Source organism: Ceratotherium simum, chromosome 16, assembly GCF_057802395.1.
Source record: "Ceratotherium simum simum isolate JZ-2026a chromosome 16, ASM5780239v1, whole genome shotgun sequence".
Lineage (NCBI taxonomy): Eukaryota > Metazoa > Chordata > Mammalia > Perissodactyla > Rhinocerotidae > Ceratotherium > Ceratotherium simum.
Window position 1 is genome coordinate 39243556 of NC_141915.1, and position 13849 is coordinate 39257404.

At 40.0% G+C, this 13849-nt stretch overlaps 1 protein-coding gene across 4 annotated transcripts in view; it reads right to left on the reverse strand.

The window, feature by feature from the left end:
• Positions 1-13572, reverse strand: part of FBXL20 (F-box and leucine rich repeat protein 20) — a 115221-nt gene extending 101649 nt beyond the window's left edge. For 2 of the 4 annotated variants that reach the window (XM_087441086.1, XM_087441085.1), the window contains exon 1: positions 12409-12741. In XM_087441086.1, coding sequence (XP_087297212.1) covers positions 12409-12726 — 318 coding nt within the window. In that variant the 5' untranslated portion in view covers positions 12727-12741. Of the gene's footprint in view, positions 1-12401; positions 12742-13243 lie in introns of those variants that run through there. The other 2 variants (XM_014790743.2, XM_004434579.3) reach the window with 2 other exon arrangements.
• Positions 13573-13849: the final 277 nt, after the last annotated feature.

Genomic DNA, 13849 nt, shown 5'->3' on the forward strand with positions numbered 1-13849 from the left:
TTCACTCATACACTACTGGCCAAAACATAAATTAGGAAGGCGTTTTGACAGTATGTAATAAATCTAAAAAACATATATTCCCTAAGACCCAGAAATTCCTCTTCTTGGTATTTACCATACAGGAAAACTTGTACAGTACACCAGAAGGCATATACAAGAACATCTGTTGCATTCTTGTTAGTAATGCCAAGGAGAAAACCTAACAGTCCATTAACAGCTAGCTACACAAACTAGAATATTAATACTATGTAGCTGTTAAAAGAAATATATCTAACAAATCTCTAAGACATATTGTAGTTAAAGTTTCAGAAGGACAGGCACAGCATGAGGCTAATTATGTAAACACACACACACACACACACACACACACACACACACAAAACTAATGCCATACAAAAAGCAGAGAAAAACTTGCAAGGATACACCCAAAGTTTAAAACTGGCCCTTATCTCTTTAGGTGGAGAAGGGTAAAGTGAAGAGGATCAAGATTGGGGGCAGCATAAGGGAGAATTTTTATCATACTTAAAATGTTTTAACTTTTTGTGTGTGTGTGAGGAAGATCGGCCCTGAGCTAACATCTGCCAATCCTTCTCTTTTCTGCTGAGGAAGACTGGGCGTGGGCTAACATCTATGCCCATCTTCCTCTACTTTATACGGGACGCTGCCACAGCATGGCTTGCCAAGCAGTGCGTAGGTCCACGCCCGGGATCCGAACCAGCAAACCCCGGGCCGCCACAGCGGAGCAGGAGCACTTAACCGCTTGCGCCACCGGGCCGGCCCCAAAATGTTTTAATTTTTTAAATAAAAATTTATTCACGTATTGCTTATGTAAATTAAAACTTTTAATTTTAAAAAACAGAAAAAAAAGCAAGGTGCTAAACCATATGTCTAGTATAATTCTGTTTGTTCAAAAATATGAACATAACCATACATAATTTATAAAAGGATACATAAACATTTAACAATGGTTACGTCTGGAGAATGGGAGGATGGAGGATTACTTTTCACTTGAAACTCACTTTAAGGGTGAACAGAAAATTATACTTTAAGTTCTCCTCCAAGAACAAATACTAAAGCAACAATTTAATCTCCATTTCCAGTCCCAAATTAGACCACAGGCCTATTCCTATAACTGTCTTTTTTGTAAAACAGAAGTGGCAGAAGCAAGACATGTCACTGAAACACAAACCAAGGAACCTGAGGCTACTTTAGGACAGACAAAGAGGTTGCTAAAGTTTCCTTTGGCTAAAATAATGGTAATACTTCACAGAGACTGCACACCAACTCAGCTGCAGTAAATAAAAACTAGAAGAAAGATCACCGAGCTAGTCTTGGTTAATTTTTACTTAAGATTTCAATCTGATCACTGCCTTTTTCAAGAGTACCAGTGGCATTAAGCATAACAACTACCTACAAATACTATTTGGCTCTCTGTGGACCTTCAACCTGAATGGGTATCCAGGACTAATTCTGCAGAGGAATAACATTGTTTCCAATTAAGGTAGTGTGGAGCATACATGTGCTCCCCTGGTTCCCAGCCTGACTGCTGCTGCATTCAATCCTGTGGTTTATCACTCTCATGTTAATTTCTCTCTGAAACAATACTGTTACTAGGGAATACTGACAAAACCCCATCCAACTGACAACAGCCAGAACATGTAAAGCATTGAGGAACAAAACTGGATCCTAGGTAGGTATGTAGTATTATCAAGACTAAAAAGGTAATGTATGAGTTAATTATACATTTCATTTGAATACATAACTCCAGAACACCTTATAGTTTATGGATGGGATCACTTTAAATGTAAATTTCACATTACTGAAATAAATAATTTAAACACTCTAGAAGACAGTAATAGTGTTTCTTGGTATCTTTCTGATACTAAAAAGTTATTTTGATTCTACTAAACCTACTTGATCTTTTACCTAGAAATGTCTATGTTTATTCATAAAATACTACATCCTAAATTTTTATTTTAACTCAATAGTAGTATACTGCTACCTTTCATCTTTAATAATATACTATGTAAAACTGAACAAAATGCTGCCCAGACTTTATAAATCAAACCTAAGAACAAAACTTGCAAAAACGCTGAATATGAAGCCTTAAAAACTTATATTCAAGGTTCTACAAATACTTACTATAAAACTGTTCTAATATCGCACCCCTAGTCTTCATGAGGAAGAATAATAGTAATCAGATCAGTTTTACTCAACACATACGAGATGATATTCTAACAGCTTTTGGTCCAACTGTGATTTATTGCACAAGTATCTGAAAGGAATTTACTACTTGGTATGGTTTATACAGAATATTTGTTCATGATTGTTTAGGGGAGTTATTTAAATAGGCTAGTAAAGTATGGCTAATAAGCCAAAGTAAGGGTTCAATTCCCATACTTTGCAGTCCCCACACAACTAACTTCGCTGAATTCTATGGCCACAAACTCAAGGGTTCATCAATCCTAATCAAACATCTTATAAATGCCTGCTATGGAGCAAGAGAAGAATAATGGGTGAATTGCTCAAAACAACCCATTCTCAGTCACCATACCCTAGAGGCAAGTATAACAGACTTCATGTCAACTGGATTAAAGTTCTGGCTTTTATAGTCAACTATTTAAGGTTGGGAAAATAGGTTTTCAGAGAATCTGCTTTCTTATCTATAAAATAGAGAAATATCCTCAACATAACATATAAGAATTTTTGTTAAGTTCAAACGAAATCATAAACATGCTCGTCAATGTGTACAACTATTAACTTGTTACTTAAGATAGTTCAAAATATCTGTCCTTCTGAAGGGGAGTTAGTAGGATGCCCTATATACTATCTGTGAGGGTCAGCATTATGCAGAGTCATTCATAAATTCCTTAACAAGACTTATTCTTTGCCTTAAAAACAAATGGAAGACTGCGTGTATAACTACTTACTATATAACCAATTCCTGGAACTACTGGGGAAAGAGTTACTTTCCTGTTACTCTTCTTCCAACTTTGTTTAATGTCTGCTTAAATCTCTGAGGAATGTTTGGCTTTAGAATGAGCAGCTACTCTGATTAGCTCTGTCATTAGTAGTGCTATTTTGTTTCCCTCAAGATGTATCAGTAAAACCAAAGATATTATTAATAAAAACTTGCCTATATTTTCCCTTGGTCCTCCCTTGTAACCATGGATAGAATGTCAGAGAGAAAGATAAATAATTCACATACTTGTATTCTTAAAAATAAATTCTTACACGTGACAGCAAAGTGCTAATATTTTTCAAAAGCAGGGTCAGTGGATTTTTTCTTTTAAAAGCACTAAATAAAGTGTAATGCATCTCATATAGCAGTATGAGGATCACAGAAAGTATGAATGCTTTTCATAAAATTGGTTTTTATCTCACTCTCCCATTTATCTATCACTGCATTTACCAGAATCCACTAAATTATTTTTCTCATCTTTCTTCCAAACTAGACTACAAACTCCCTGAGGCAGAAACAATGTTTTGGAGCAGCTTTGTACCTCTAACTATCTGACACATAGTTACTGCTAAATAAATTTTGAATAAAACTGAACTCTCAACAATAGCATGCCTTGGTTTTCTATACTGAGATTTTCTGAGCCCTAGACAAGGTCAGATAAGCTTTGCTGGGCTCCCGGACATACCTGTTCTTGGTAGCCTGAGAGGCCATATAGTGTGGTATGGTGGTATCATTAGTGAACAATGTATTCGATCACGTAAAATGTACAAGTTGTAAAATAACTATATTTTAGGTGCTGTACATTAGATACTGCACCTTGTTTCTAAGGCTAAAACATCTAGGATAGGATAGAAACCTGAGAGAAGAGGTATTGATTTTATGATGTCAAATTCATAGTATGTAAATCTATTTTCCCATGGAGTTCAGGTTGCAAATACAAGTTACCTTTTGTATCTCCCTTATCACAGTGTTTCTTTAACAGAAATTTACATCACTATCTCTTAAAGAATTTCTAGGCAACTTGCATGCCCAGATCTACTCCCATTCAGTGAATGCGGTGGTTTCTAGGGATTAGTATTATGCAAAATCTTCACTAGTGATTCTGATAACCATTGAGGTTGTTACTTATTTATCTCTACTACAGAACTCAGTTACAATAAATGAAATTCAGTTTCATTTATTTCTCCTCAATAATGTCCATTTAACTCAGGCAGTACTATTGAAAAGTATGAGTTTTAGGTTTACTCTTTAATTAACATTAATTCAGTTTGTATTATGATAGGGAAACAGATATTTAAAATCTTATTTTAGAGCTGTAAGGACAAAGAGGTAAGTGGTTTCTCCCAGGGCTCAGTGTGAGTTCACAGTAGTGCCAACATTAGGTCCCTTGAGATCCTGATTCCTATATTTAGGCCAAACTTTTCTGTCTGGACCAGAGAGTGATGAGCTCAGATGAAATTTATGTCACTTAGGGCCTATAATTCACCTTTTGAGGCATATAATCTAAATACAATTATTCCATCTTAAGGAATGTGCTGACCTCAGTAAAAATGCATTTTTTTGTTGTTGTGGAAATCTAGACTTGGGAAGCTCCTTTTGTATAACTCCAGTCAGCTGTGACTAAGAATACCAACTATTAAGTCCCTTATCTTCCTGAAGTTACAGTTCATGATAATATGTTAGGAAAGTTACAGCATTAAATAAATGTTTTAACTTATCCAAGGAGAATTCCAAAATATATCAGGTTTTTTCCCTACAAATGGGTTGCAGAAATAAGTTATGATGTGATTTTTCAAAATGAGCTTTTTTATTTGAAGGACATGTAAACAATTTTCAAAAAGCTGATAAGGATGAGAGTGGGGAAAGTGTATTAGCAACGCAGGGCTCTTTTTCAAAAATAAATGCATCTCTACTTGTTCATGTTCAATCATGCCATAGTTTTATTTTCTACAAATCAGAGAAGGAAGGAATGTCCAGTGTCTGGGGTAAAAGCTGACTGATCTAGTGTTTTAAATGTCAACTTACAATTTGGTGCCAGATTCTCATCTTAGGAGACATTTATCCACATCTGCCTAACAATTAACATAATAATAGTTGCAGTATAAACTCCAGATTGAAACACTGCTAAATCATTGCTCTTCAACTAGATTAAAATTCATAGGTATTCCTGTTTAATAAACCCAATATATAAAACTGAATCAAATGAATAAAGATAATTACATTCTTTCCTTTATAATAGATTTTTTCCTTTAAATTCTAAATTCCTTTAAAGCATTTAAAACAATAATTTACAAAAAGTCTAAGTAAACACTTCTCCATAAAGTAATATAATAATAGTCATCATTTACTGAGCCCTTATTGTATGGTAGACAATTTGCTAAATGCTATGCAAACATTATAGAATTTAATCCTCACAATCCAGTGCAGTAGGTATTACACCCATTTTAGATACTGAAAACTTGAGACTTGGAGAGATTCAATAACTTGTCCAAGGTCACAAAGATGGTTGAGTGGCAAACCCAGGCTTCAAACCCAGCCTTCAAAGCTAATGTTCTTCAATAGATTCTCTATATATAAATACATAAACTCTACAAATCCTGAGAAATTGGATTACAGCACACTAAACTCCAAGATATCACACAACCATTATACCCATTCCTCACTCCCTTGGCAAGGTGTTTATTTGGACAGACATACGTACTGCAGGTTTTTTTCTTCCAGTGTCCGCCTCCATTTTTATCAGAATTCAGGGCAAAAACAAGCAGGAATCAAAAACAGAATACAGGGCCGGTCCGGTGGCTTAGCGGTTAAGTGCGCACACTCTGCTGCTGGCAGCCCCGGTTCGGATCCCGGGCGCGCACCGACGCACCGCTTCTCCGACCATGCTGAGGCCGCGTCCCACATACAGCAACTAGAAGGATGTGCAGCTATGACACACAACTATCTACTGGGGCTTTGGGGGGAAAATAAATAAAATAAAATCTTTAAAAAAAAAAAAAACAGAATACAGGTTAAGATCACACGAAGTCTAACTGTTTCGTCCTTACTAGCAGTTGTAAGAAAAGAAATGTAAGAACACTGGCAATAAACTGAATATCTAATCTCTAACCTACAGCAAGTTGGCAGATTTATTTACAGAGAATCACAGAATTTCCATGCCAGAAGAAACGAGTTGAGACAATGGAGATCCAGAGAGGTGACTTACCCAAGGTCACACAGATACCAGTACATATACATACAGAAACATGCACACACACACGTATACATATACATACATACATACATGTATAAAATATATATATGGGAGTACTTATTTCATAGTTCAGAATTGAACTATTTCCCTTTGAAAAATCCTTACGACATCACCTTAATGCTTTCATTCTCTCCTTACTCAAATTAATTTCCAATTTAATTACTCAAATTAATTTCCAATTTAGAACATCAAAAGATATAGATGAACTGGTTCAAAAAAAAAGACGACAAAAAGAGATGACATTCTAACAGAGACTCTGGAAAACCTTGCGGCTAACAGTTATAGTTGACATCAAATTTTTAATTTGCAGGGAACTGCAAATCCCTTCTTTTCTTTTTCTTCACTCCACTCACCTCTAAAAAGGAAAAAAGAAAACAAAAAACAAAACAAAACTGGCTCTTCCATGGTAACTGTAACTCAGGATACACTGAGTTGCCAATGACCTTCCCTGGGCCTAAACTGTCAACCAAGGGTAACATATGCACAACAACAGGTACTCTACATTTAAAAACCTACCCTAATCTAGAAATTTTACTGTTTTCTTTTTGCCTGTCCCTCCTGCCACATAAATTCCCTCACTCTGCAGATAGTAAAGCACCCAGAATAGCTATACCCATAGCATCTTATTATTATTGCAAATTGTAAGGAAAACTGAGAATGTTTTTCCAGTTTTTACTTTTAAATGATTATGAAATGGTATCTGCCTGCATCCTCCAGTTGATCAGACAGTCACAGGCACCAACAAATACCAAAATAGTTGGTACATCTGATTATATAAAATTGAGCAGGCCTTTGATATATTGCCGACTTTCACCTCCATGTTGTTAGATTACTGCCTTAGCACCGAAGTAAAGCAAGATCAATTTACTACTTACTTTCAGTGTTCTAGTTCCCTTTTTTAGCTTTTACTAGAAATTCCTGGGATGAAGGACAAAAATGACAGAAGATATTGCCAATATTTGTTTCCTAACTGACTAACTCTTTGTCTACCATGATTTAATAGGCAACTTTAACCTCACAGCAACCTGAGAGACTGAGCAAAAATGGATTAAATTAAATTACATTTCCATCTGATTACAACTGTCAGATATGAGGCTTATTAAAGCCAACAGAATACCAGAAAATCAAATTGGAGGAAATATGATTAGGGAATAAAGAGGTTACTCACCTATAGCTATAACTCACATGCCTACTAAATAGTTATTTAATATATGCTCAAAATAACTACCCAGCAGGGCTGGCCCCGTGGCTTAGCGGTTAAGTGCGCACGCCCCGCTACTGGCGGCCCGGGTTTGGATCCCGGGCAGGCACCGACGCACCACTTCTCCGGCCATGCTGAGGCCGCGTCCCACATACAGCAACTAGCAGGATGTGCAACTATGACATACAACTATCTACTGGGGCTTTGGGGGAAAAAAAGGAGGATTGGCAATAGATGTTAGCTCAGAGCCGGTCTTCCTCAGCAAAAAGAGGAGGATTAGCATGGAGGTTAGGTCAGGGCTGATCTTCCCCACAAAAAAATAAAATAAAATAACTACTCAGCAAAGCCACTCTTTTAAGAGAAACAGTCTTCAAAAGCTAATGTAAATTTGTTTTGGATTTATTACATTTGAATACATATCTTTGTTTTTTAAAGTTATATAATTAAGCAAGATGAAGCAAGCACAATACTATTGCACAGACCAATACCACCACCTATTGTTAGTTTCTATTAAGTTAAAATCTTTTATCAAATGGGTCCAAGTGCATTAAGACACAAAACTACAAAACCACAGTTGGATGCCTTCATTTCTGAGTCAATTTTTGGGTGGGGGTCTGATCTAAGAATTCACTAAGTCTGGAAGATCACGTAGGAAAACAGTGTAAAGGCAACTATGCACAAGCAGCTAAATTTGGTCAGTTTAAAGGCATTCTTGGTTCTTCCTCCCTCCCTTGGATTTTCCTCATGTAATGGAATATTTTATTTTCAACATCTAAAAATACCCTTCCAAAACCGCAGTACTAGTTAGATTACTGAAAATTTTAATTCAGTTTCCAAACTGTCACCAGTTGGGAAACAATAACCTAAGGGCTAGGGCTAGGAATGGAATCCTTGGCCTGTAACAAAAGTACTTATTAATTTGCAAGAAAAATGAGACCAAGATTTGAAAAAAGACAACTCTGGGGATGAAAATAGAAGGACTTTAAAAATTAAGATGAAAAAACAACACTGACACTAACAGCTAAAACTGACAAATGACCTAAAACATAAGAATATAAGACTCAAAGTGTGAATACTTCTAACAGAAATACTGATTTAAAGAATGAAAATCTTCAGTGTAGAAACAGGTTACATCTAAGAATGTAGGGCTTAAATATCAAGAATACATTTGGTAAAGTTTTTGCCAAGCTAAAAATTTTTAACAACTTAATAGAAAACATAATTTTCTTTTTTTTTCTTTTGTGAGGAAGATCAGCTCCGAGCTAACATCCATGCTAATCCTCCTCTTTTTGCTGAGGAAGACAGCTCTGAGCTAACATCTATTGCCAATCCTCCTCCTTTTTTTTTCCCCTCCAAAGCCCCAGATGGATAGTTGTATGTCATAGTTGCACATCCTTCTAGTTGCTGTATGTGGGATGCGGCCTCAGCATGGCCAGAGAAGCAGTGCATAGGTGCTCGCCCAGGATCCAAACCTGGGCCGCCAGTAGCAGAGCACGCACACTTAACCGCTAAGCCACTGGGGCCAGCCCTAATGTTAAACTTTTTAATAAATCCAAATAAAACAGAATTTTTCCTTTAATAGTACTACTATTCTTATAATGGAGCTACTAAGAGTATGACAAAGTAGAGAGGCTTAACTAAAAAAAAAACCTAAACTTGCATTCAAGGGCTAGCCTAGATATTTACACGTGCCTTCATTAATTTCACTGAGTGTTAAGATAACACAGGTTACAGTACTTTAAGTGAAGGATAGCTTCATTCTCTTGATAGCAAAGACATAATAAAATATACCAGATAGAGAACTTTAGGAAAGCTCTTTTCTACACATTTTATGCTATGTTATGCTAAAAACAGAGCAGAATGATAGACTGGAGTCAAAAAAATGCAGACTGGAATTTGGCTCCCCCACTTACTGGCTGTACAACTGAACACTTCTCAGTCTCTAGCTTTCCTCAACTGTAAAACAGAATTGTGAGAATTAGAAGTAACTGAGGTAAAACATCTAGCTTAGCGCTTGGCTTTCAATCATTGTTATTAAATTTGAAAGGAAATTATCAAAATTTGCCACAAAACTACGTTTACTATAAGCAATATAACAAAAAGTATTTGAATGATGAATTTCAACTAAGAGACTATAACAATTCAGCACACATTATGTTAACTTACAAGGGTTATTACTGCACAGATTAGTGCCAAAGTGACACAGCAAAGAACAATGATTTTTACATCTCTCTATCTTTTTAACTCTTTTATCCAACAGTCATCTACTTTGGCTATTCTACAGAATGCTACATATCCAGCTAACAGGTACTCTTCTCCCTTGATTTTAACTTAAATTTTTTTTTCTACAGCTCTACCCCTGTGCGATTTAAAGTGTGTGGCCTCCGGCCCGTGGCTTAGCGGTTAAGTGAACGCGCTCCGCTGCTGGCGGCCTGGGTTCGGATCCTGGGCATGCACCAACGCACTGCTTCTCTGGCCATGCTGAGGCCGTGTCCCACATACAGCAACTAGAAGGATGTGCAGCTATGACATACAACTATCTACTGGGGCTTAGGGGGAAAAAAATAAAATAAATAAAATTTAAAAAAAAAGTGCGTGGCCTCCAGTACAACATCCAAAAACATGAAACACACAATATTCTCTATAAAAAGATTTTAATGAATCAATCATAAAAAGATAAGCTTCAGCTATCTTCTCTCCAGAAAAAAAATGTGGCCAAGAAAACAATCTTTCACTTTCTGTATTAACCATAACTAATTTCAAATTAGTTATCTGCTATAAAAATTTCCTGCATTCACAAAAATTCTCAGAAATCAGCTATCCACTTAAAATCATAAAGTTATCAGTCCTTTAAAAAGCATCGTGTAATTTTGAGAATTAAAAAAAGTTTGATGTAAATGTTTTAGATATGAAAAGCCTGCTGTATCTTATTTACTTCATTTATCCACTGAAAGTAAATATCTTAAATATTTTCAATGAATTAGCAATATATTACTTCATAAGAGACCAAATAGTTTATTGTTTTGCTACTTGTAAATTAAGTCAGTAAAGAGGTAAATGATTTTAAGAAATAGATAATGAAACTCATTAACACATATCATTTCCAGCCCTTCTCATTTATATTCTGGCATGGAACACTTCAGATAATAAAAGAGTAGCTTCGGGTTTATAAATAAACACTTCAATCATGAACACCGCACAAGGGGGTTCCCCCCTCCTCTTATTCTTTTTTATCTTCTCAGACACGTTTAGAAACCTTCAGTTGCCAGTTACATACCAATCAAGGTAAATGAATATGTTTAATGAAGCAATAAATTTTCTTATTCTTTTAGTACCACCACTACAGATACTACAAATTAAAATATAAGATAATTATACAAATAGGATATAGCAATGCAATTTTAAAGCACATAGTACAAAAGAACTCTTTCCAACAGTTACACAACCTAAAAGTGAATAGCAAAATGATAAAGAGCAGACTGCAATAGCAAAAGACTATCCCTCATTCACATCTTCAGTATTTGGGTTTTGCTTTCAAGATTCCTGTTAACTGCTAAATGTCTATTCAGTAATTTTAATGACGGTCTGGACTTTTACGGCAGTACTGAATACGAAACCACCATAAATTAAGCTTACTGGGCCTCTCTACATTAGGGCAACATAAAGTTCTACTAAAGTAAACACCAAATCATATCTACTATAATACTTTCTTCCCATTAAGTTAAATATGAAAACTCTAAGACCACTTCCTTGATTTTCTCCACTCTTTGCCTCCAACAGTAATATCATGGCTCTGAATTTAAACCTCCCCCAAACACTTTCTATCTTGATCTTTGTGGATAAACTAAAATATTTTTCCCACAAGCATAAAAAGAAATCAAAGAATAGACTAAACGAAGACCCTTAGGTAACAATTTCACCCTCTGCACCTAAGTTGGCAAGTTTCCTGAAACTTTTGTCTCACCGTCTTACAATTTCATCCTTCAAATGGAAATGAAGAAAAACACCAAGTGAGATGTACACTGAGCTGTGAGTGATCCCAGGTCAGCCTGATTCTCTGCCAGAAAAGGCCAGGTAACATTTACTCTTCGTGTTGTAGAAGTTTCTTTCTCTCTTTTATCCCCTCAATAAACCTACCTGTAAATTACTATACTACCGTAATTGATCTGTAATTACAACACTTCACTTCCCAAAGGAATCACTTCCCTACATGGTGAATACTTTCCGAAGACTTTCAGATGTTTTCTTATTTCTTCATCCATTCCTCAATTCCAAGGAACCTCTCTTGCCAGACGATGAAAAGTTTTAGAGACAGACTTAAACGGATTTTCTAAAGTCTCTCAGACCTTCGTCCCAATCTCAAAGCCTCTACACATCTAAGAGTTCCCAGAAACAATGAGCTACAAAAGTACAGACTAAACGGGAAAGAAGAGGAAGTATCAGAACAATACCCAAACCAAACACAGCACCAAAAACCCGTGGTCGTCTCTACCATCCCAGTCTACCACTCCCACTTCCCTAGTTTCACCGAGGTCTCTCAAACTCGGAGAAATGGCCCCCTGGCCCATCATTTCCCCCTCACTTCAAGAAGAAACGCTTCGAGAAGGTGGCAGAAAGAAAAGAAGCAGGCTCCGATCGATCAGGGCTGTGATGCTTTTTCTGCCGGGTGGAGGGAGAAAAGCCAAGGGTTGTGTAAAGAATGGAAAACTGAGTGATACTGGGGGGAGGGGGGAATTAGAGCGCCAGAGCTAATCCCCTGCCGGGGCCCACGGGTGAAAGAACCAGGAGGCGACCAGCCAGAACTAGGGAAGCCGGGCTGCACTGGGCTTTCGGGTCGCGAGAAAGGGGAAAGAAGTCTGGCAGCCGCAGCGGCCGGCGGGTGACGGCGCCAGGCAAGGGAGGAGGCTCCGTGCGTAGCGAATTTTTCGGGGCACGAGCGCGGAAATCGCCTTCCTCACGCCGTCCTAGCCCCCCCAAGTTCACACCTCAAACCTGCTCTTGGTCACTCCGTTCACGTCTCTCCTCATGGGGCCGGCGGGTGCGGCCGGGGCCCGGCGCTGCGGCGTGCGGAGTGCAAAGACGGGGGCCCCGGGCAGGCCCCGGAGTTCCGGGACCGGGAGGAGGCAGAGGAGCGGCGGGTAGGGGCCGTAGGCGGGGAGGGGAGACCTCTTGACTCCAACAGGGCCTCCTCCACCTCACGCGGTGCCAGCGACGGCGACGACTGCTCGTCGCTAGCTCTTCTCTCTCCTCAGCCTCAACTTCAACCCAAAACAAAAACACTCCCCACCTGCCAGCAACGCCGCTCCTCATTGGGCAGAGCCGCCCGGGCCTCGGAACTGCGTGGGGAGGGGGAGGAGGAGGAGGAGCGCGCGGCGGCCGCGGTCGCGGTCGCGGCGGCAGCGGCGCGGGATCACCCCTCCCCCACTCCCGGGCGCAGCCCGCGACGGTCCGCCCGGGAGCAGCCGGAGCGCGGCGGCAGCGGCGGTGCGGCCCGCTATCGCCTCCAAGGCACACAAGCCCACCGCGAGGAGAGGCAGGGAAGTGCCTATATGTCTGTGTGTATTTGTGTATGGGAGGGGCTGTGGGGCGGGTGCGAGTGCGCGCGTGCTCGCGGACCGGTGAGAGAGAGGAAAGCAAGACAACTGCACACAGCACCGGAGCCCCCGCTTCTACCCTCCGCGGGCAAACAGCACGCACCAACCCACCAAGCACTTGAGCTTTCTGGCTTGTCCTCCCAACCCCCTAAGTCTTGTCGCTTCTTCCCCGGTAGCCTGCGCTGACACACATGTCCTTCCCGGCCACCCAACTCCCTTCTCCTCTCACTCACTGTCGCCTTGAACCCAAAGTGTAGCAGGCGGTCCCTGCTCGGAGCCATTTTCCTCCTCTTTCTGGTTGTCTCTAGATTGAGGCAGTGCTGCTGCTGCTGCTGCTGCTGCCGCCGCCGCCGCCGCCTTTGCTGCCGATGCCGCCGCCTCTCCCGCCCCCGTGGATTGCATTACCGGGTGTTGCAGGGAGGCCTGGGGGGCCGCTGCGGGGCGTGGGTCTCCCTGTGCATGGATCAGGAGGGCAGGGGAATAATTGCGTTTCCCTCTGCTCCGGGGATATCCAGCGAGGCCGAACCTCGAGCCTTGGGGTCAGGGGGTGCAACGCTGGAGCTGGGAGACCATTCTTTAACTGGGGGAGGGGCGCGCTTTGGTGGAGGTGGGGGCGGGCGAGGCAGAAGGGCCTTTGGCTTCCCCCGCCCCTCCGCTGCCTGGCCGCTGCTGGCGCCCAATGGGCTCTGGTGCCTGCCCGTTCTCCAATCAGGGCTCTGGTTGGTGAGAACCTGATCCTGACGCCACTTTGGCGGGAGAAACAAGCGTGTCGAACGAGTAGGCGGGGGCATTTGCCGAGTGGATACTACGAAATTCATCTGACTTCTTGGCTCATTTTA